This window comes from Sphaerulina musiva (genome assembly GCF_000320565.1).
Source record: "Sphaerulina musiva SO2202 unplaced genomic scaffold SEPMUscaffold_10, whole genome shotgun sequence".
In the NCBI taxonomy this organism is placed as follows: Eukaryota; Fungi; Ascomycota; class Dothideomycetes; order Mycosphaerellales; family Mycosphaerellaceae; genus Sphaerulina; species Sphaerulina musiva.
The window spans coordinates 316,911-340,177 of NW_016017392.1; the positions used below are offsets into that span (position 1 = coordinate 316,911).

Below are 23,267 nucleotides of genomic sequence, written 5' to 3' on the forward strand. Positions count from 1 at the left end.
CCCTTCCTAGCCTACGTTGACCTAAGGCTAGTATCGTTCCTATATCGACTAATAATACGCTCTCTCGTCTATATAGCGGTCCTATAGCGACTACTTGTCCTACTGCTCGTCCGGCGGTCCCTATCCGAGACTTACTAGTATATACTCCGGTAGCTCGTCGCTAACTAGTAGCTCGCGAGACCCTTCGCCGTTCGACGGCCGGTCGCCTAGTGCCTCGTACGCTATATAGTAGTCGTACTTTAAACACTATATACTCTCTATTACCCGGCTATATAGCTAGGTACGATTTTAATACTTCCGAGAGGATCGCTACGGCTACCTTAGACTAGGTACTATATCTACGCCGGATATCTAGCTGTCCTACTCCGATATCGCTATCGTTGCGCTTAATCCGGGGGACTCCCCGATTATCCTACTATAGCGGTCGCTCTATTAAGAACCCTTAGCTATTACGTCGGTTCGATAATAGATACGACGAGGAGGATGTTAGCGATAACTAGGAGATAGAGGACGCGCCGCCGCTAGAGGTAGAGGCCCTATAGGATAGGGACCTCCTTATAACGAGCGCTCTCCGAAGTGAATCCCCGGCGCCTATAGTACTATCGGTCCTCGTCGTACTGCCCGTTCTAGCCTCTTCTCGTGTCTCTACTAGGGCGCCGTTATTTCGAGCCTTCTCGCTCTTACCTATAGAGCGCGAGGCTTCTCGAAGCCTATTACGCCTAGTATTATATCTAGCGATTCCCTTTCGCTTTACTAACTCTCTTTCTCGAGAGTCTGCCTATACCTCTCTCTTAGCAACTATACTACTATCGCGTCTATTACCTCCTACCGCCTTTAAAACCGCGCTATCGTCGCCGACTCGTCGGCAATTAAGCCCGACGGCCGAAACTTACCCTAGCCTACCTCTGTTCCTATTACCTCGCTACGAGTTTGAATCCTCTCTTAACCTAGAGGAGTAGGGTCGGGATATCGACCTTAGTAGGGACTAGATTCCCGATATCGATCCGCGGTCGATATCGAATATAGGTTATAACGGGTTAGTAGCCGTTCTAAGAGATATTCGTCGCTTTCTTCTAGACGCGGAAGTCCCGGTACTACTACGTAAGATTTATTAGTTACCTCCGTACTAGGCCCGCTAATAGGCTATAATATAGGTAGATTATAGGTTCTAGCGAGAGGAATACCTAGACAACTACGAGTTCGGAGGTCTTGTTCGGTATATAGTACCTAAGGTCTCGGAGGGTACCCGGGACCCTACGCCGGTACTAGTTAGCGACTACGCTATAGCCGAAGCGCCTTCGGCAGAGGGTAGCGTCGGTAGTTCGTAGGTAAGGAGCGGGATATTTAGTATATTTAGTAGGAGGTAGCCGGGGGTCTACTAGGGTTATAATAGTTTGTCTTATACTATATACTTTTCTTTTGTCTACTACTTGCTCCCTTAGGGGATACCTACGATAATCTCTACTTATCTAGCAGCTTATTTATATTTTCGAAGTTGTCCTTAGGTTCCTAAGTATTAAAGTCCTTATCGTACCCTTTCTACCTAAGTCGGTATTCCGTCTCTCCCTTCCTTTTCCTTTTGTCTACTATCTTATCTACTTCCTATACTTCGGTACTATCGGCGGCGATATCGGGGAACGCTATATTCGCTAGCGGAGCGCTAGGCCTTTCGTAGAAGGGTCGTAGGAAGGAGATATAGAATACCGGGTATATACAGTAAATATTTAGTAGGATTAGCCGGTATACCTACTAGCTATCGCCGACTACCTTATTAACCTAGAATAGGTCTAGGAATTTAAGGGACAGCTTCTTACTAGGCTAAGTCAGTTTTAAGTTCTTTGTACTTAGGAGTACTAGATCTCCTTTAGCAAACGTCTATAGAGTATAGTAGTTATTATACTAGCGCTACTGTCGCCTCTACGCTTATTATATACGAGTCGCTACTTCTGCTCGTACCCGTTCTAGTAGCTAGACTCTATCTAATACTACCGGCGCCTCCCCTTTATAGTAGACGTCTACGTCTAACGCGGACTACTAGGGATGTTTCCTATATACTATTATAAACGGCGTCTCGCCGGTAGTTGCGTATACCGTATTGTTGTATACGAATTCCGCGTATAGTAGAAGGGACGCCTAGTCGTCCTATCTATTAGACGTAAATATCCGAAGGTAAGCTTCTATCGTCTGATTCTAGCGTTCCGTCTACCCGTCTGTTTAGGGATAGTACGCGGTACTTAGCCGTCGTTTTATCTAGTATTAGTAATAAATCTCGGTCTAGAATACCGAGGTAAAGAGCGTACCTCGGTCGCTAACGATTCCCTTAAAGAGCCTGAATTTAGTACCTATATACGTTATAAACACTTTAGCAAAGTCCCTTATAGTCTACGTTTCTTAGGCCGGAATATATAATAATATCTTCGACAGCCTGTCGACAATAACTAGTATAGAGTTATACGTTACCCTATAGTACTTCGCTAGGGGTAGCTTAGTAATAAAATCTAAAGAGATCTCCTCCTATATATTTCCTAGTACCGGAAGCGATTTCAGCTCCTCTAATAGTATCGTCCTAGGTACCTTAGCCTTTTAGTATATATCGTATATCTTGTAGTATTCTCTTATATCCTATCGGAGCTCTAGCTAATATAACGAGCGGTAGACTAACTTTAGTGTCTTATCTTCGCCGAAGTATCCTACGAGGGCAGAGTCGTAGAAGTTAGCTATAATTTCTACTTAGACGGCCGGCTTATTTAGGACGTAAAGCCTCTCTTAGTACTATAGTAGGTTTTTGTTATCGAATATCTAGAGGTCTAGCTTACTATAGCGGGTTCGCCGGGCATCCTTCTACTCGTTCCTCTTATAGGCGACGAACTCGTCCCGTTACTATAGCGAGGCTACGAGACTTCTAAAGGGTTGCCCTACGTCGCTGCTTATAGTCTAGCTCGCGAGTAGGATCCTTACTATTAAGCGTAGTACGTAGTATATATATTTACTAGTACTAGCGACCGGAGTTATATCGCGTAACGGCGCCGGGGGTTCGCCGGGCATATCCGAAATTTCGGTCGTAGACTCCTCGCTACTTGCTATACTAACCTTACTATTACGGATCTATATAGCTATTACCGTAATACCTAGGTCGGCTAATTTAAGCTTGTACTAGAGGGTTAGTAGCAATTAATTAACCGTATCGTTCTCGGTCTAATAGTCCGCTCGTCTCGAGAGGCTATCTACTAGGTTAGTCTTCTCTAGCCGGTAGTATATCTTAAAGTCGAATTAGCCTAGATATACCGCCTATCGGGCTTATTGCCCGTTTAGCTTCTATACTATCTAAATACTCCTTAGGTTGTGATAGTCGGTATATACCTAGAGCGGGGTATATACGTCCGCGAAGAAGTATCTCTAGACCTTAAAGCTATAGACGACCGCGAGGAGCTCTTAGTCGTACGTTTCGTAGTTTCGCTCCGCCGGCGACATCTTTCTTAACATAAAGGCGATAGGGTACTACCGGTTGTTATAGAGCTACGTTAGGATTCCGTATAGGCTATAGTCGGACGCGTCGGTTTCTAGTCGTAGGGGCTTCGCCGGGTCGTAGTAGCGGAGTATAGGGGCGGAAGTAAACATCTGTTTTAACGCCTAAAACGCCGCCTCCCCGGCCTCCGTCTACTAAAATTCGCCTTTCTTTAGGAGGTTAGTTATCGGGGCTATTACCTTCGCGTACCCGGCTATAAAGCGGCGGTAGAAGTTAGCGAACCTAAGGAATAACTGCAGTTCCCTTAGATTAGTCGGCGAGAGCTACTCGGTAATAGTAGCGACCTTCTTAGGGTTAGTATATACGCTCTTACAGTTTACTTAGAATCTAAGGAACGCTACCTCGCTTTATATAAAGGTACACTTCTTTAGGTTAACGAACAATTCCGCCTATTCTAGCCTAGCGAGTACCCGGCGAACCGCCTCCTAGTGCTTTTCGATGTTATCGTAGTAGATATAGATAAGGATATTATCTAGGTATACTACTAGGATATTATCGAGCAGCCCGGCGAGGGCCCGGTTAATATACGCCTAGAATATAGCTAGGGTATTAGTTAGCCCGAAGGGTATTACCTTATACTCGAAGTACCCGTATCGCGTTCTAAAAGCGGTCTTCTATTCGTCGCCTTCGTAGATACGGATTCGGTAGTACGCGTCCTTAAGATCTAGAGAGGTAAAGTACTTAGCGCTAGTAAGGCGCGTAAGGCTTTCGTCGATAAGGGGAAGCGGGTATCGGTCCTTAATAGTAATCGAATTTAAGGCGCGGTAGTCGACGTATAATCGTAAGGTCCCGTCCTTCTTTAGTACGAATAGTAGTAGAGCCCCGGCGGGGCTAGTACTATATACAATCCGTCCCTGCTCTAACTCCTTATAGAGGTATTCCTAGAGGACTTCTAGCTCCTACTAGGAGAGATAGTAGAGGGATCCGAAGGGCGGTTCCTTACTATCTATTAGTTCGATAGTATAGTCGGTTGCCTTATAGGCTAGAAGGATCGCTATAGAGTCGTTGTCGAATATATAGTAATATCCTTCTAATATAGTAGGTAGGGAGACTTGTTTTGCCTCGCCTTAGTTAATTACGTAAATCTAGAAGGTCGAGCCCTAACCTCCCTAGGGGTTCGCTAGGCGTAACTACCCTACTATATAGATAGAGGAGGAGTCTTCCCTCGATTCGCGCTTTAACCTCTTTAGGGAGACCCTTTCGAAGCTAGAGATCGTAAGTCCCTATCGCTAGGTACCGGGACCGTTCTAGATATCGATATCTAGAGTCTTTAAGGAATATCGGCTAAGGAGGATAGATAGACCGTTCTAGTCGATACCGTAGGCGAGAATCTTCGTTATTCGGGTATCTCCGCTAGAGTCGCTAAGTTTTAACTAGAACTCGTAGGCGCTATAGTAGTAAGTTTCGTAGGTCGATAGCTATCTAAGTAACGGGAGTTAGGCCTCGATTCGGGGTAGGCCTATTTCTACCGCTACCTTCTAGCTAATCGTAGTTACCTAGGCGTACGTATCGAGGGCGACCTATATAGGTTTTATACCTTTACTAGTAATAACAGTTCCTACTATTTCGACAATGTCCCTAGATTTAATAGGTCGGAGCCCTATCGCGTCCTAAGTGTTCGCGACGAGCCTAATTAGTTTTTTAGCTAGACGGGGGTCCGGTTAGGATTACCGCGCTTTAACGGGTAGTCTAGGCGAATATAACCTATCTTGCCGTACTTGTAGTACTTTAGTCCTAAGTAATCCCCTTTGTCTAGGGCGGCTTTTGCGGCCGCGCCCAATTTTAGGGCTTTAGCTACGTTAGTACGCAGTTCCCTAGCGTCTCCCCGGCGATCTCGATCTTTAGATTTTAGCTTATTGCTACTAGTCCGCCCTTTACTGCCTTAGGTCCTCGGGTAATTCTTCTTAATCTAGGTCGCTAGGTTAACTAACTCGTCCCGTGTTTTAGGGATAGAATTGTAATCGACGATCCGTCGGCGGGTCTCCGGGTACAACCGGGCGAAGAACTAGTATAGCTACTACTCTAGAGTATACCGTTCTAGCTATACCTCGAGAGTCTCTAGGTATATTAGGAACTCCCTAGAGGACTAGTTAGTACGTTGTTTAGCGGACGTATAGTCTAGGTACGCCTAAAGCAATCGAGCGTTAGGATCGTCTAGGAGGTTAAGTAGGAACTACTTAAAGTAGTCCTAGGTCGTATCCTCTCGTTCGGCCTCGGTTATCCGCTACTAGTATACGTACTAGCGATCCCTTAGAGTATACCCCTTAGCGAGGTATTATATTACCTAGGTATACCTCTCGGCTTCCCGTTAGAAGGACCGTAGATTCTAGAGGAATACGACTTCGTATAATATTACGAAGTCGCCGTATTCCTTTAAGGACCTCCCCTCGTATTCGCTAGAGGCTTTTACCGAGCGTTTAAGAGGAGGGGCAATATCGGTTTCCGTAGTATATCGCTTATAGCCGCAGCTATTCTAGAGGTCGGCTACCTCTTAAATTAGTAGTAGACGTTCCTTTTCTGCTTATAGGCAGGCGATATCTTTCTGAAGGTCGCTTAGCTCCTTATATTCGATAATAATTTCCGGCTCGGAATCGTTCGCGTCCTCTAGCTAGATACTAGCGAAAGCTTCTATAGATTCCTCCTAGTCGAGTAGTTCCTAAACTCGTCCCGCTTCGATATCCGTAGAGGAAGATTATTTAGTAGAGGCCTGTTCTAGTATAGAGGGGTTCCCCGGCGAGTTGCTAGGATTCTATCTAGTAGAACGTCCTCCTACTATTATTCGGACCTTTCCCTTATAGTTAAGGTACGAGAGTTATTATATAATAGTTCTATAAGCGTAAGGGTATACGTAATAGAGGTCCGAGGTATAAAAGGTATAAACAATATACGGCTTACTATCTAAGGTATAATAACTCTACCCTTCCTTCCTAGAGGAGGGCCTTCGCTATATATACAAGCTATTCTATTATCTACTCCTCGCTACCGGTACCGCCTCCTCTTAGGTAGTAGCCGATAACCGGTTCCCTTAGGAACCCTCTTAATTCAGAACGTCTCCGATCGGTAGGGTATCTCTTCTATACTAGATCGCTAGAGGTCCGTAAGGGCTTCCCGGCCCGCGCGGTACGCTCTGCCTGCCTCGCCGGGAGTTCGCTAGGGCTTCTCTGCCCTAGCGTATTATATTTATTCGGTTAGGCAGGAGAGGCGGACGTACTGCGCGAGATAATAAAGACGAGTTAGTAATAGCTAGAGGGCTCGGTAAAGAGACATAGCGTAAAGAGATATAGTAAGAGCAAGACAATAAGCGCGGAGGGGTACGTCTATATTTATTAGCGTTATTCGGACAGAGTAGTAAGGATAATAGTTTTATAGCGCCTACGTAGCGGACAGAGGACAATAGTAATAAGGATACTACCGATAGTAAGCTTTGATTTGATAGACTAATAAGAGGCTAGAGATATGTCCCTAGTTGTGTCTATAAATACGGAGATAGCGCTAATCGGCTTAGAATCAAAAATCGTACTATATAAAAATTGCTAATATATGACTTTTTGATATACAGTAATTTATACCCGCCCCTAACTTAACAAAACCTAAGGTTTATGCCCTCGGTAAGCAAATAGTATATAGGTATAAACTTATTAGTATAGGTATAAACTTATTGTTATAGGCATTAACTAATATAGGTACTACTTTCCGGAATAACGATACCGCGTATACGTATTGCTGCCCCTCTTGCCTACGAACTCTTCTATACCCGCCGCCGAGTATATACGATACAAAAAGCCCTTCGCTATATACCTTACGTAGGCTAGATTCCGAGAAACCCCTATATTAGTCTCTTTAATCCTACTAACGTACGAGAATAGCGCTCTTCGCTTTGCCGAGCCTACCGCCTATAAGGCCTTACTACGTACCTCTTTACTTATAGAGTAGTAGCTATCCCTAGCAGTTAGTCGTCGCGCTGCTACCTTAGCCTACGTAGGCCTACCGCTACCCCTACTCGGCGTGCTTAGTACTGTCTCCGGCTCTTCCTTATTATTATTATTAGGTATCTTATACAGATCGAGCTATAGTACTATAGGTAGCCGCTTTATAAGACGTAGGCTCGGTCGACGTAGCTGCGAAGAACTAGTAACCGGAGAAGCAACAGCCGGTAAACTAACAGCCGGTAAACTAATAGCCGGAGAACTAATAGCCGGAGAAGAAGCGTTACTTAGCTACTCGGGTACAGTATAATACTGCTCGTATTCGCTATTATTATCGATCGGCTCTAGCGTCGGCTCTATAGCTATCTTGTTAATCGCGTCGTATATCTATTAATTGTCGTCGGCTATACTTGAAATAGATTAGCTAATTAGAAGCTAGAGAATCGCTATCGATTCTATACGTAAAATCATACGTATATAGTACTAATCAACTCGGATTAATATATATATATATACGCGTCGTATATATAGAATTCGTAGAATTCCGACGTTTGCGTATATTTAGGTATAGTATACAATATACGTAGCGGGCATAAACTAAGTTCTAGCGGAGAAAAGATTAGCCTCTACGTTAGCAAGATTAGCCGACGTTCTATACTACTAACGGGCCTGCCTATAGGATATATTAGGCTACGATTTTAAGAGGTTTATCGAATATAAGCCTAGGAATTCAAACGGCAAGATGTCTAGTAGATAATATATCGACGAGTTTCTTATACCGGAAATTTTACCTCTTATAAAGGCGCGCCCGGATCTTGTTCTAGAAGAGGACCTAGACAGCTCGCATACGTCTAAGGAGGTTATTAAATTTAAGAGAGAGAACGATATCTCTTATTATTTAAACGCGCGTAGCTCTTCCGACCTTTCTGTTGTCGAGACAATAGTAGGTATATCGAAGAATTCGTTTAGAAAGCGCGCGCGCTTTATAAGAGAGGACGTACGCGTAGAAGCACTACGTAGTTTTGATTCTATTACTTTTAATCAAATAAATAATAGCGTAGATAGTATGCCTGCACGTCTACATGCCGTTATAGATAATAAAGGGCAAAAGACGCAGTATTAATAAAGTAAAAGGTATTGGGGTACTAAGAGAATCTTATTATTCTTTTTGCTTTCCGGCGGTAGGCGGGCTTTTTTTTTGAGGTAGTGACGGATTTGGCTTATCGCGCTAGCGCGCCCCACCGCCAAAGTTCGCGCCAATCAGCGTGTGCGCTCCGATTGTTTTTGCACCCTATACACAGATTGATTGGCACTCTACTCCCCCCTTTCCCTGACCTACGCTTCGCTTCGGAAGGGAAGGAGGTCGTTCCGTACCAATAATTCTCATCGCTTACAGGTAACCCGGGCGTTTGCTGTTCTTCGGTAGGGGTAGATACAGGAAGCATCGGGAAGGTTTTTTCTGCTCTTTTCTTACCTAGTTGTCTTGTTTTCTTTTTTCCCTTTACAAAAATTCTTTCACAAAGCATAATATAAAATCCAACGTCCTTCAATACCTTTTCCTAACATGTACTGTGGTCCTACGCTAGCTAAAGTACCGCCTTCGGTATTTCCCCAAGATTCACCGAAGCAATATCAGATTGAGCACGTGAAGGTTGTAAGAAGATGGTTACAACTCGTAGGAAAAACAGAAAGTCCCGTCGTCTCGAATCTCTTACTGACTTTTATACTACCGCAGGTACCTGAGGTAAGGTCTCTAGGGGTATTTCCCTTCCTAGTATAAAGTACCTAGGCAAAGTCCTCTCCTACCCTCCATCCCATTTTCCACAAATCTCCAAATGGTATACAAGGGTATCTCGCAAAATCCTCAAATACCCTTCGAATTCGCACTATAAGACTCCGGAGTTGACGACGTCGCCGTCGACGTCGAAACCGACGACGATAAAGTCGTACCCACCAAACAAGAAGTCACAGTCGAAGTCCCCGCGCCATCAAATGTAGTTTGGACACCTCCGACACAAACCTATAATTTTTTCGGGAAGAAAAAAAAAATTAGCCTCCAAAAAGATACAAACGGAAAGTAAAAAAAGAGGAAAAAAAAACTTACAGGACAAATCCCAAAAGCCCGATGATACAACGTCGAAGTCACCAACGACTCACATCTTTCTCCATCTCCTCCATCTCCTCCACAATCCACACTCTGCGTCAAAGTCGTCGCGTATTCTGTTGTCGTACATCCTCCACAACCGGGTTGATTTTCCACTGTGAGAGTTGTGGGGCAGGATGGTGGTGATGATGTAGATGATGTAGATGATGTAGATGATGACAACGATAAAGGCAGCGGCGGGGAAGTAATTTTTGCTGAATTTCTTCTCGCGGCTTGGACGGCTCGTGCGGTGACGTGGGGAGGTCGTTGTTGTTGTTGTTGTTGGTGTTGGTCGTTTGGGGCTGCGAGGGATTGGTGGGTGAGGAGGAGGAGGGGGGCGAGGAGAGGGTAGAGGGGGGTCATTTTGGGTGGTGAGGTTGGTGAGGTTGGTGAGGTTGGTGAGGTTGTTGATGGTGTGATTCTTTCTCGCAAGTTTGTCGGCGACGAGGATAGAGAGACGGAGTGTGCAGAGAGAGGGAGAAAGAAAGAGAGACAAAGATAAAGAGAATGACAGAGATATGTCACCAGGTCGACCGGTCAGTGTCGGAACGAGTCGAATCAAAAGTAGACAATGACTCGATTGGAATGCTGCTGCAAAGGTAACATCCAATCCCCAAAGGGATATTGGTACCTCGTTAGATGCATAGCTCTTCGGTTAGAGTACAAGCTTACTCGAAACTAACCAACCATTTATAGAGGTAGCTTATGGATAGCTAGTGGTACTCATAATGTATATATTAGAGTATAATTCTACCTATCTCTCTATCTATCTGTTACCTAGGTACCTAGTAGCGATGGCTACCTTATTGTTAGAAATCATACCAATCGTACTGGTTGTCAAGAAAGAGAGAGAGAGAGAAAGAGAGAAAGAGCCAGAAAGAAAAAAGATCGCAAACCAAACTCATATATCCCAAACCGTATGCTCGAGACTTTTCCGTTACGTATATCGTATTAGCTCCCTCCTCTAACACGAGATAGGTATTTACTTATGCGGGGTATAGTAGAGTATAGAAATGTAGAATGTAGAAAGGTAGAGGGTAGAGGGAGAGGGAGAAAAGAAGGGAAAGAGTGTATACTATACCTTAGGTCAAGAGTTGTAAAGTTTAGGTAGGTAAGGTAGTACCTGTAGGCCTGAAGGTTAGTTAGTTTTGTAGGTAGGTAGTTTTATACGTTTCGTAGGTATAGCAGCGGCAGCAGCAGCAGCAGTAGGTTCATATAGGTAGGTCCCTCCGTTCCGTCTATACATGTAGTAGTATAGTATAATAGAGAGGTATAGTCATACATGTAGTCATATAAGAGAAAAGAGAAAAGAGAAAAAGAGAGAAAGAGAGAAAAGAAAAAGAATACAACAAAAAAAACGCTCCAACTTGTTCGCTTGCTCGCTTTCATTAAATTCTTAATTAAATAATCAATTATATTCGATCTCGCTCCCGATCTCGAAAAGGCCTGCTGCTGTTGTTACTGTTACTGTGATTGCCATTGTAACCACCATTGTTGTTACTCTGAAAAGGAGAATTATTCGTCGTAATCGTCCGATTACCCAAATCAATCGTCGTCGTAGCAGGCACATTCTTCTCCTTATCCCCACCAGGAGCTTTCATATGCGTCGTAAATCTAAACGCAGATCCCACAGGTTGACCATCCAGTTCCGAAATCGTCTCTTCGTGCATTGGTGAAGACAAGCTGGTGGTGGTGATGCTGCTGACAGCTTTGCTGTTGGTATTGTTGTTGTGATTCATAGCAGAATATCGTTCGGCAAAAGAGTGCATGTGTGGAGGAGTATCTCTGCCTTGCGCAATGGGCGAGACGACGGGGCTGAAACTTCGAAGGTCGTAGGCGGGTTTGACGCCGAAACCGCCCTCTCGCGAGGATAGGGAGCGGACTGCTGGGTGCGCGGGAAAGAAGGTGGATGGTGGAGGTTTTCGATCGAAGAGCTCGTCGTCGGGTAATTCGTACATCAGCTTGGGTCGGCGCTGATGTTCTTTTCTCCAGAACATGAATGCTGTGCACACGGCGATGAATAAAGGTATCCCCAATCCCGCGCCGAGTCCTGCCATTTGGCCTAAAGTGTAATAGGGCCCATTTGCCGCGTCCGGACACGAGGAGATTTCCGCGGAAGGTTGTACAGATGTTGTAGGCAGAGTCGTTGCGCTGCTGCTGCTGCTGCTGCTCAGGATGGGCGCTACTAATGCAGATACTTGGGCCGGCCGTAGTATCAAGGAATTAGTTCCTGACAGCGTGAATGTCTTTGTGGAGTCTCGGCAATGTGTGTTGTTGAGACCACACACGAATGTGCTCCTGCTTCCACTGGCTTCGCATGGTTTGATCGCTATGCTTCCTCCTGGACTCTCTGATCACAACAACAATGTTGATCAGCGTGGCTCGCGCTGCTCGTGCCCATCATTCCAACTTACCCTGTCTACAATATCCGGCACATGCCTCGCTCTCCCATGTCTTGTCGGTACAGCTTCCCCTCGTGAGAATGCCTTGCTCAAGACACAGTCCATTCTCCAAACAGAATGCACTCGATGCGCAGCACGCAGAAGGAGATCCATTGGAGGCACATGGCGTGTGATCCGATTCCGTTCCGCCAGGAAAGTAACATTGCTGTCCCGTGCAGCAAGTGATGAATACAGATATAGCAGCCAGAGCTCGGGCCAGTCGATGGGAAGATGGCATTGTGAACGCGTGGTGGCCGTTGCCGACCGTGATGGAGAGAGGGAGGAGAGAGGGAGAGTGAGGGAGAATGAAAGCGAGCGCGGGGGGGGAAATGAGTGTCAAACGAGTGTATCAAGACATGAAGAAGAAAAACGGTTAGCAAACAGTTGTGATTTACAAGAGGGTATGGGAACCAGAGAGGGAGAGAGAGCGAGAAAGCGAGCGAGAGAGAGAGAAGAGAGAAAGGGCCTACAAGAGGAAGAGGAGAACAAGATCCGGCGGTAGTAGTCTACGGAAGCATCGGGCCTTCTTCCCTCGATGCATACTGCCACACCCAGGCATGACGGGGGGAGAACGCCAGCGATCAGCCGTTCTTGAAGGTGAGAAGCATCGGGAGAAGTTCTGACGCAGATGGGAGGGACGTGGAGTCGTGTGTGTAGGTCGCGGGAGATGAGAAATAGATCGCTCGGCCTGAGCCTATACCTTTCGGGTACTGTACTGAGTCGTGGATCCGTTTCACGCTTGTCCGTCTTGACCTTGTGAACATGTCCATGTGAAATGAAAAAAGGGTCTTAGACTTCTCTCTCTCTCATTCCTCCCTAGAAAGTATACTACTGTGCTGTAAACCTACCGCTAAACGTCAGTAGCAAGATGATGATGAGCAGTAGCACTTATCAAGCATACCATGTAGTGTACCAACTACTTTTTCTCGACACGACCTACCATCTATCCATCCATCCATCTCAACAATGATTTCTTTTGCTGCGCCAACCTGTTCAATGAAACAGCCAGTCGCATGAAGTCGACATCGAAGCTGCGAGGGGAGAAAAATCCGGTTCAGGACCGTTTCGACTGCATACACGCGCACCACCCGATACAAACCATATCATCATCATCGAGGTTTGTCGTTGTAGCACAAACGAAAGAGAAATGAAATGAAATAGAAAAAAAGTGTACCAGGAAAACCTCTCGGCAGCCCAGTTTCTAGCTAGGAGGTACCTATGTAGGTAGCTGTGCATTCTATACAAGAGAGAGAGTAAGGGAGAAGTCGAAGATCCTGGAATGGAATTAGGTATAGGTATACTTAGAAAACAAAAAAGGTCTGTGCATAGAGCGGAGGTCCCGTCCCGATGCAAAACCACAAAAACACCACCTCCGTGCGCCTTTCCTACGAATCAGTATATATGTACCTCAAAGTTTTTTCTTCAACACTCACTTACTCACTACCTACCTACCGCGAATCTCTACTAATAACAATCAAAGATACATCTACCTACCTACCCCAAATCAAATTCCACCCTAATCCCTCGAATCCAGTACCTACCTACCTGGTACATAGTACCCACCTTACAGGCCCTCATACCTACCAGTACTATATACTCATATACACAGGGGTCCGGGAGTCCGCAGGCAGGTAGTGTACCAGACTGTAACCGCAACTTTAGACTTTTACAAGGGATATGACTCGTCGTGAGCCGGTAGAAAGAAACATCGTACTTTGTATTCGTATATATATACATACATGTATACAAGCCACGCCCAGGCAGCCAAGCCCAAGCAAATGCGCAGCTACATGTACCTATGATAGCCTGACGGGAATTATTTTTGAATTTCTCTCTTTTGTTATTTGGTTGGTCTTTGAAAAATGTACCTACATGTACATTAGTTTTGTGTGTGAAAGCTGCTGCATCAGCAGCCTTCTGCAGCTTTTCTCATTAGATCGATCATGGGCGTTTATTCCAATAGCAGCAGCAGCAGCAATACGGTTCTGCGATGGAGGTTTGTTTCCTATCGCTATTCTTCGACATATGATGAGGGGGTTGAAAAAAGAGACTATGTTGGAGGCATACAGATTGACTACAGATCTACTACTGTATGTACAAGCTCGTACTAACCTATGCAAACTTTTGATCTCATCAACATCATCCGCCTTGGTCTGAAGTTCATTGCTACTTGCCATCAGCCGCAAACAATGGATATCCTCCCTCTATGCCCAGGAATGTTGTGATTGCCTGTGCTCCACGATCCTCATCATTACGATTATTGAGGCGTCACTGTCCCCGTCTTCATGCTGTAAGGCGCCAGGACCTTCTTCGCATTACATATCCTCCATGCCAGGTTCCTCACATTCCCATCCGCTCGAACCACCTCGGGTGCGAACTCGATACCGAACATTTGCTGGACTGCATAGACCACGCGCTTAGCGTACTTGCCTTCGCGTTCCAGTGTAGGTCCAAACTGCTCGTCGACACTTCTGGGAGCAACGTTGGGGTCGCGGTCAAAGCAGTTTTGCACGATAGGAAGTAGTGTATCCTCGACGGCGCTGCGTGCAAGCCCTTCGTGTGTCGCGACGAGAGCTTCATCGTCCACGCGGCTGATCTTGATTTCAAAGGGCAAGGAGGTGGCCATGACGTTATACTTGCCATCGTGATGGTAGCGGAACTCAAAGACACCCTGTGTCCACCAGAGTTTGTCTCCGGAAAACTCAATCTCGCCCTGGAGGAAATCCTTCTCGCCGCCATCGGTGCGCTTTGCAGCGGACAGTCTCTGATCCGCAACGAGAATTCCAGTGTCAGCCATGTTGTAGTCGTGCATTCCAGGACTGACTGCAACCCAACGACCTTGGGAACCAACTTTCGTGACCTCTCGAGATGCATTGTCGCCAACACGATAAAGGCCAATCCAGTCGCGCTTGCTGTGGTTCAGAGGTGCAGTCCACTTGATCTTGATAGGAGCACCATACTCTACCACGAGTCGTTCGAAGCTATCGGTGCGCTGGAGTGGCTGTTGGCCAATCTCACTTTCTCTTCCGCTATGCGCGGCTTCGGCTTTCAATACTCCAGAGTCCGTCGGATCGATTTGGATAGAGTAGTCCTTTGGATCGAAACCAGCAAGATCTGGAGCAAGGCGTGTCACTGTGAGCCGCGCGGGAAACTGCTTGAACAATGTCTGGGAGTCCTGCACGAAGGTGCTGAAGCCAGATGCAAGTTTGGGGCCGGCTTGGTCAATAAAGTCCTCGAGAGAGTCGAGAGTGTTATCAAGGACTTTGTCAACGCTAGATTGCCACTTCTTGACTGGCGACGGCAATGAGCGCTGCATGGTCTTCGAAACTCCCGATTGTTGACGGACATTCTGCCTGTACAGCTTGTGCATGTGAGGCTTTTCAACGAACTGGATAAAGCATAGTGTGAGTGCATGAGACAAAAGTGCCACAAAGAACATGGCTTTGCTCCATGTCATGATAGCAACACCCCATATGCCGGCTAGGCCAATCGTGCGTTCTGGGTTGTTCAGGTAGCGATAGATGCCGCCGTAAGTGAGCTCGGGCGCGTCTTGTGGAAAGAAAAAGTCGCCAAAGAACCAGCCAAACTCGCCCAGAGACTCGTAGATGCTCGCAATGGTCCATAATTGGAGTGAGATCAACGCAACGCCAATGACATGTCGCAGTAGCGCCATTCCGTAGGTCCAGTTCGATGGCAAGCCTGTGTGGATGAAAATGTCAGCCACATGTTGCGCAAGACCTGCAGGAGGAAACCATCCACAACTCACCATACATCTTCCAAGCAGCGCAGATGAAGCTCGTGTAGCACATGACCATGCTGATGTGGTATATGCCCTTCCACTGACGCCACGCCTCCTCGGAACTCTCACCAATCTTGACGAAGTGGCGCGTCCACCACTTCTTGTTCGACTGGCGGTCCAGGATGAAGCCGATACCGATATTGTACCACAGCCGCCAGCCGATAGCACTCATCACGAAGAAGGTTTGCCAGAGCCATGTTGATGGCGTCAGAAATGCCACGGTATACATGTGTATTTGGAGCAGTGCGACGGAGAGATCTGTCACACGGTGCAGATCAAAATTCTGCAAGCCGACCAAGTTATGGACCGGAGACGGCGATAGATCTGATCGTGAGCTGCTAGTGACATTTCCAGCGCTGAGGAGGCGGGTCGAGTACTGTGGTCGCTTTGGTGGCGAGTCCGGAATCTCGTCTGACCGTTTAATTGGAGCGGGCGCATTGTAAGTTCGCTCCTACGGTTTAGGTCGTTAGTGATGGAGTTGGAGAATATGCCAAGGCTCAGCTTACGATGTGCGGGTTTTCGACGAACGCCAGAAACAAGAGCTGCGCAGCATGTGCGATGATGGAAATGAAGAGCACCTTGTAGCTCGCCGCCATCATGGCGATACCATAATATCCCACATATCCAATCGAGTACATGGGATGAGGCGCGAGTTCAAACACTCCATCGAAGGTTAGGTCTTGGTCAATCAGGTAGAAAAAGTCTCCCCAGTACCACGCGAAGTCTTTCACGACTCGGTGAGCATCGAGCTTCACCCACAGGTTGAAGGCAATAAGTGCCCAACCACCAATCCAGCGCCCTGCTGTCATTGCAAGCTTCTCATTGGCAGGCTTACCTCCGCAAGCATATGCAAATAAGCAGTAAGAGATGAAATCGGACATGAGAATCAAGTCCACGACACGACGAAACAGGAGCCAAGTGTTGTATTCGATTGGGGCATCTTCGAATTTGTAGTCCTTTGGGATTTTAGTCTCCATCTCTCGTTTGAGCATCTGGTACAGGGCGGGTCGAGGATTGTTGCCGGTTTTGGGGTTTTCGAATATCTTCGTCTTCTTTGCCCATGTCACCAAACGTTTGTGGTGCGATTGGTTGTGAAGCAGCCAGCCGATGCCGAAGTTGTAACATGCTCTCCAGAACAAGAACACAACAGCAAATACAGGGACGCGCAAAAAGGACGGCAGAATCCACATGAGGAAGAACTGTAGCCCGAGAGCAATCACAATGCCAATGTCGGATGCTGCCTTAGGCTGTCTCGGGTCGAACAGTTGAGACACCATATCCTCGGTATGAGGCACGGTGAATACTGTACGGGGCACATATCAGCGCTGCTTGGTGCTTCTGGGCGGGTCGCGTTGGGGAGCATGCTGATGAGGAGGACGGGTTATATCACATTCGGACCTGCTGCTCGATAGTAGCGCCGCGGACAAGACTCGCTCAAGCACGATTTTTTTTTGTTTCAGAGCACACCACATGGACTACTTACCGGTGCCGTCTAGTGTCCGTCCATACGTCTTCTTGTCCTTCTCGCTCTTGCCCATCCGCTCTTCCTCGCGGTTGAGCGCCTTTACAGTGTCTGAGGCCGTCTCAGCAGAAAGTGCCTGGTGTGGAGAATCTGGCTTTGGTGCCAGCCGTTCACGCAGGCCACTGGCGTCGAGGCCCATGCTGCTGCCATTGGGTTCAGTCATGATGATGGCGGGATCGTGTCCTTCGAGTTGAAGTCGAAGTGTGGTGAGCTGCCGTTCCGTTGAAGAAAGGTGGCAGCTCAGAAAGTAAAAGAATGTGGCTCGCTACCAGGTATTTACCGAAGACCCTATATGAGATGCGTTCATAGTTCTAGCAGAACATTTCGGCGGGGTTGTTGTAGATGTTGGTGCGATGAAATAAGTCGTGTCGTTGAGAGGTTCGAATTATTGGACGAGCGGGATGAGGTGCTGCATGTGTGCAGAAATGGCGTGCGGAGACTGGTACAAAGTAATGCTGGAACGACTCCGGGTCCGAGGCATCTCGCTTAGCACAGAAAGCCCACCTGCAGCGCCACAAATACGAACAACCTCGACAATAGAACAAAGCAGTTCGCGCTGCGGGATTAATATCAAGACAACCTTGCTGCGTCTGGAAGAAGTACTTTGCAGGACTAGTCCAGCAGGACATTCTCCTGCAGACACACCAGCAAGTACATTGGGAGGTAGGTCTACCTCACTTGCACGTTCGATCGCTACATGTACTTGAAATCGGACACTACTCCGCAGACGAGGTACGTGCACATTGGAGTCGTCGACGATGAGGTGAGACGGAGACAGTAGGAGCAAAGCAGCAGGTAGAACCGGGTGTCAGCACTAGGTACCTATGTGTTGTATGTGCATAAAAATACTGCATCACCAAGCTCGATGCCAACACGCTGAGAACGATGCAACCGAAGCGTGTTCATCACAATACAACCGTATGTACTATGACATGCATGCATGTGAACATGTCTGTAGGCTAATATCGCTAGCCTACAGTAATATCATTGGATACATCTACCGTGAGGGCTCAAACTCTACTGCCCGCCCGTCTGGCAGCTGCTTGACCCTCATCAAAAGAAACAGCCGGACACTTTCCTCATCATCGCAATCCAATGGAACCGGTGCACGCACCTCGCCCGTGGATACCTCAGGACTCACGTATGCTGCTCCCCATCCACAACACCATCAATCTCTCGCCCCTCCCAATGGTCGGCAGACATTACCGTCCAGCGGAAAGAAGGGCAACAGCTCCAAGCAGTATCTGCATGTAGTCAACTGCCGTGATGGTGGAAAAGAAGAAATGCGCTGCGCTGCGCCCCCCACACCAGGTCCCTCATCCTCGCAATCGCCACGAGTCATGAGCATGTCCCACACGCGCGCGAGAGCAAGTGGCCAACATGGCAATAGCAGCACCGTCACGACGACACAGAATCCTTATACCATCTGCAGGATCTGCGGAAGACAAGAGGTGAAGTCGAAATAGACTGCGGCAGACACATCAGATCAGTGGGCACAGGGACCATGGGGGGTAGCCCAAAGAGGTATTGGAATCCCGGGTCGTGTCTATCAGATGGAGCTTGTTAAGGTCAAAGGATCTCTTGGATCGAGGTGATGTTGATGATGATGTTACATAAGGTACAGGTATGTAGTTCTACTCGGCAATGCCAAACTCCAGATATTCGGCATTGTGTGGTGGTGGCGCCTTCTATGGCATCCAACTGTACAAAGTAGTACCTTCCAGCTGTGAAGCTTCCGTCTAAAATCTGGAAAGAACGCCTGGCTCCCTGAAGCTGATGTGAAAACAGAATTCAATCTTCCTTCGCTGCCCTGTGCAAAAACTTTTTCTACCAAAATCTCTTCCTTTCCTTCTCCTTCCTCAGCAAGCACGAGGCACGTCAACGAGGGTACTAACCTCAGAGGAGTGGCGTGGACCACCTTCGAGATCGACAGCTTTCTTCTCTTGCACCACCGAGCGCGAAATGCGCACAAACACCACTGCGATGAGCAGGCCCAGCCCAGCAGATGCAGCGGCGTAGATGAACGCGTACTTGTAGCCTCGATTGGCCCGCTGGTCTGCGAGTATCAGTCGCTCTGCAGGTGACGCACTGTGTGGGATGGGAATGGCACTCTCGGCCTTGACAGCCACAATCTCCGAGATAGAGAGCGAGAACGACATGGCGAGATTGACCAGTATGGAGGAAACAGCTCCCGCCAATCCTTGATACCGAAGTGGCGACACCGAGGAGAGGTACACCACTGATATCGTGAAGGTGAGGTCGATGCCAATGGTGGCGCAAAGCATGGATGGCATGACGAATGACCAGTAATGCAGTGGCAAGGGAGCCAATGCAAGCAAGAGAGGTGCGCCGATCCACGCGAGTCCAGAAATGACGAGCAACACCAGTATTGGGACGAGATGCAGTAAGGCACCTCCCACGACACACAGGATGAGACCTCCCACTGCTGTCGGTGTGTACCAGGCCGCGAGCTTTAAGCCTGCGATGCCATGAGCTGTGCCAGTCGCAGAGGCACTCGAGAAGTACGATGCCGACTCGTAGAGCCAGACACCATATGAGGCGTAGAAGCAAAGGCATGCCAGCGAGAAGGCTTTCACGCTTCGCGGCGAGAAGAAGTCGAATGGTAAGAGTGGACACGCGGCATACCAGCCTTCGACCCAGAAGGCCATGCCCAGACAAGCCAATCCAGTGATGAGAGGACCCAACACCATGGGGAAAGTCCAACCCGACCGAGCAGTGTCGAACTGATTCGCATATGGTTCCACCGCAAGAGCGTACGCAACCAGAATCAGCCCAGCAGTAATCAAGAAAGCCCCGATCCAATCCATCTTCAGCCCCAGCTGTTGCCGATCCGTTCTGTCATGCGGCACAGTCAAATACGCCGTCACAGCCGTCACGAACGCCAAAATCGCCGCAATCCAGAAATACCACCCAGGCACCTCGTCCGGCAGCGCACCAGCCGCCAAGAAACCTGCGAAAAACCCCAAAGGCGCACAACCCGAATATAAGCCCAGTACGAGATTCTTTCGAGGCCCTTCGGGATAGATACTCCCCATCATGGCAAATGTCGAGGGGATGTATGCTGCAATCGCCAATCCTTGCATCGCTCTGCTGACGTCAAGGAGGAGGACGCTCGTTTGAGAGAAACCTGCCAATAGGGACCATATCCCTAACCACACGACTCCAAACATGAAAGGTAAATATCCGCCGTACATGTCGCTGATTCGAGCAAATGTGAGTAGTGTCGCAGAGAGGATGAGACTGAGCAGTGATGCGGGCCAGAACATTCCCAGAGAGCCGGGCGCAGCCATTCCACTACCACCAACACCACTGCTGCTGGTATATCTATTCATAATCTTCGGCAACTCAATGGCGAATCCGGATATCATGTATTCTGCGAGAAATTGTGTCATGGCAATGGTGAAGCAAAACCCGACTTCGGCTGCAAATGTGCGGAATTTGCTCTTGGGTTGTTGATGTTCTCCTTCTTCTTGACCTCCTCCTCTTTTGGAAGACGAAGGAAAAGAAGGACGCGTGTGGGGAATAGTGGTATCATCTCCGCGTTGCTGTTGTTGCTGCTCCTGTTTCTTGTCATGCATGGAAAACTCTGCTCGGGGAGTATTCGGTACAGAGGAAGAAGGAGAAGAAGAACCAGTAGTTGAAGAAGACGACGAAGATGAAGAAGAAGAAGACGAAGAAGACTTCTCATCAGCAAAATTCAACAGCAAGTCCTTATGCTGCTGGTGCTGCTGCTGGTTTCGATCACCTTCATCTGCAACATCCGCAGCATCGGCATCTCCAGCATTATCTTCAGCGACAGTGGCAGCAACAGCATGAGCTCCAGCAACAGAATCATCAACTCCATAACAGCAACCACGGACAGCCGGCTCTCGTATCGTCGTCGGCTCTCGTCTCGTCAAGTCTTCGTACTCGTCTTGTTGCTGCTGTTCTTGTTCTTGTTGCTGCTCTTCCTCCCCACTCAAAGCAGCCTGAATAAAAGACGAAGCGCGCTTCCATTCAGCTTTCTCCTCTCGATATGTGATCAAACTGTCGAGACTCTGGAGCCGGGTGAAGGAAGCTTTGGGTTTGAGGGGCATCACTGCTGATCGTCGCGAACTGCTACGTGAGATGGAGGAAGGTTGTTGTTGGTGATGATGTGCAAGAGAGGGAAGTTGCCAGGGGTCGAAGCCGCCGGGGACGGTGTCAGAAGGGATGGGTGGTGGTGGCGGGATGGCATTGTTGTTGTTGTGGTAGTTCATCTGGAACAGGGGAGCTGAACTCGGAGGAGGATGACTACGAGGACGCTTGGACTTCTTCTTCTTACTCTGCTTCCTCCTCTCCTCCTCCGTCGTGTCTTCGAGCATGTCGTCTCGGAGTGTAGGTTCCAGATTTGCACCAGCAGCCGATGAAGTAGCCCGTGAAAGTCGGCTTTCGAATCTCAGAGAAGAACGACGAGCTGGCGCGTGAATCATTGATAATCTTGAAGAAGAAGAAGAAGAAGCGGAAATCGTTGGAACGGGAGGCACGACTGTCCGTCGGCTGGAAATTTGGTCTTCCGAATGAGGAGGACTTGTTTCTCGGTTGGTGAGACTGTGCCGAGAGTTCGTAGCAGCAGCAGCACTATATGCCCGTACAGGAGCTGGGATAGTTGAAGATGAGGCCGTCCACGGTTTGTCGTCTGTAGCGTGCATGCCAACGAAACTCTCTGATGTCGGGCGCGGGCGCCTTGGAGTTGGGGTCGCAGTAGACTTCTTCAGCTTCCTTGATGGGGAGCGTGGTGTAGACATGTGGGATGGTGGCATGGGTCGCTGGGCCCGAAGATCGGGAGTGGACGCTGATCTTCCGGGAAGAGGAGAATGACATTGAGCTTCGGGGGGTGGATGACTTGGAGGCTGAGGGGTGTTGGGACTGCTCATCTTGCTCTCTTCTTCGACGGGAGGAGAGTCTCCGCAACAGGGTGCCAGTAAAGCCCATGAAGTGCGATTGGGGGAGAAGAAGGATTTGGCGGGAAATGTGATGTGATGTGTAAGTGTAAAAGTGTAAAAGTGTGGAAGTGTGGAAGTGTGGAAGTGTGCTTGTGCGAGGAAGTAATCGATCGGAGGAGCGGTATTATGCAGAGAGGATCGTTTGTGGAATCACAGTCCGAGATATGGGAAGAGCAAAAGTCGGAATGGCTTTTTTCCAGTGGCGTGGCAAAGAGACACGTTGGACATGCGTGTCTGGCACTTTATATGCTGTTTGCTGCTGAGGCAGGCAGGAATCCGTGACAAGGATGGCTGCATGTAAGGTGGGAAGGGAGAGAGAGGGAGGGGTGCTAAACAAACACATTACCAGTCACACGGGACTCACGGGGCTGTCAAAAGACCTCCCTACCTGGATCGCAAAAGAGAATGGGTCTGAAAAGATCACACAGACCCACTGTATAGACCATGGACGGCCTGTCATGCGGCTGCGCTGGTAACATATGGGCATGTTGGATTCTCCCCTTCCTGTGTGAGATGGGCCTGGAATTTGTACCACCCAGCCCCAAATCGTCGGAAACGAGATGGCGAGAGAGAGCAGAGACACCGCGCGCAATCTATGCCTGCCTGCCTCCATCTCCCATCCACCAGGAAAACCACATGTCTCCGACAGATTGAGCAGAAACCACTTTGGAGGGGGGGCGAGTGGTGAAGATGTCATCTTTCTGACATTGAATGAGTGGCAGATGCGGTGGCAGCGAGCAGAGGGGTTTCAGGTACGGATGCATCGAGCCGTCTGCACAGTACCGATCTTCAAAAAAGTTCTTGGGGAGGCGGTCGCCGTCTGCACGACGTGTTACGGTCCGTGTAGCCATGGAGAAAGAGAGAGAGGATCATAGACATGGGTTGGAGCCTGGTCGTCGGCGCGACAGATCGTAAAGAGGAGACA

At 48.2% G+C, this 23,267-nt stretch overlaps 5 protein-coding genes across 5 annotated transcripts; 1 reads left to right on the forward strand and 4 right to left on the reverse strand.

Annotated features, from left to right (window-relative positions):
• Positions 1-9,316: 9,316 nt before the first annotated feature.
• SEPMUDRAFT_110797 (uncharacterized protein) lies at positions 9,317-9,958 on the reverse strand (the record flags this gene model as incomplete). Its single annotated transcript, XM_016900872.1, has 2 exons — positions 9,317-9,472; positions 9,557-9,958. 2 exons carry the CDS (start codon positions 9,956-9,958, stop codon positions 9,317-9,319), a joined length of 558 nt encoding a protein of 185 aa, XP_016757407.1.
• A 1,020-nt stretch (positions 9,959-10,978) lies between these two features.
• Positions 10,979-12,418, reverse strand: SEPMUDRAFT_151370 (uncharacterized protein). The gene is made up of 2 exons (XM_016906769.1): positions 12,010-12,418; positions 10,979-11,945 (listed from the first exon to the last, which is right to left on the reverse strand). Exons 1-2 carry the CDS (start codon positions 12,272-12,274, stop codon positions 11,008-11,010), a joined length of 1,203 nt encoding a protein of 400 aa, XP_016757408.1. The 5' UTR covers positions 12,275-12,418; the 3' UTR covers positions 10,979-11,007.
• Positions 12,419-14,105: 1,687 nt separating this feature from the next.
• SEPMUDRAFT_151371 (phosphatidylethanolamine N-methyltransferase) lies at positions 14,106-17,673 on the reverse strand. Its single transcript, XM_016906770.1, has 4 exons — positions 17,319-17,673; positions 16,342-17,138; positions 15,803-16,286; positions 14,106-15,735 (listed from the first exon to the last, which is right to left on the reverse strand). Exons 1-4 carry the CDS (start codon positions 17,518-17,520, stop codon positions 14,294-14,296), a joined length of 2,925 nt encoding a protein of 974 aa, XP_016757409.1. The 5' UTR covers positions 17,521-17,673; the 3' UTR covers positions 14,106-14,293.
• A 381-nt stretch (positions 17,674-18,054) lies between these two features.
• On the forward strand, positions 18,055-18,823 carry SEPMUDRAFT_110800 (uncharacterized protein; the record flags this gene model as incomplete). The annotated part of the gene is made up of 2 exons (XM_016900873.1): positions 18,055-18,089; positions 18,316-18,823. 2 exons carry the CDS (start codon positions 18,055-18,057, stop codon positions 18,821-18,823), a joined length of 543 nt encoding a protein of 180 aa, XP_016757410.1.
• Positions 18,824-18,843: 20 nt separating this feature from the next.
• On the reverse strand, positions 18,844-21,428 carry SEPMUDRAFT_166026 (MFS general substrate transporter; the record flags this gene model as incomplete). The annotated part of the gene is made up of 3 exons (XM_016908197.1): positions 19,447-21,428; positions 19,253-19,413; positions 18,844-18,903 (listed from the first exon to the last, which is right to left on the reverse strand). Exons 1-3 carry the CDS (start codon positions 20,954-20,956, stop codon positions 18,844-18,846), a joined length of 1,731 nt encoding a protein of 576 aa, XP_016757411.1. The 5' UTR covers positions 20,957-21,428.
• Positions 21,429-23,267: the final 1,839 nt, after the last annotated feature.

Excerpts from the sequence above, each read along its gene's own strand:
- SEPMUDRAFT_151370 (XM_016906769.1), bottom strand. The coding sequence starts at position 12,274 with ATGCCATCTTCCCATCGACTGGCCCGAGCTCTGGCTGCTATATCTGTA. Across the intron at positions 11,946-12,009 it reads TGCCGGATATTGTAGACAGG|AGAGTCCAGGAGGAAGCATA; the intron begins GTAAGTTGGAAT and ends TGTTGTGATCAG.
- SEPMUDRAFT_151371 (XM_016906770.1), bottom strand. The coding sequence starts at position 17,520 with ATGACTGAACCCAATGGCAGCAGCATGGGCCTCGACGCCAGTGGCCTG. Across the intron at positions 17,139-17,318 it reads ACGGACACTAGACGGCACCG|TATTCACCGTGCCTCATACC; the intron begins GTAAGTAGTCCA and ends TGCCCCGTACAG. Across the intron at positions 15,736-15,802 it reads CGCTGCTTGGAAGATGTATG|GCTTGCCATCGAACTGGACC; the intron begins GTGAGTTGTGGA and ends TCATCCACACAG.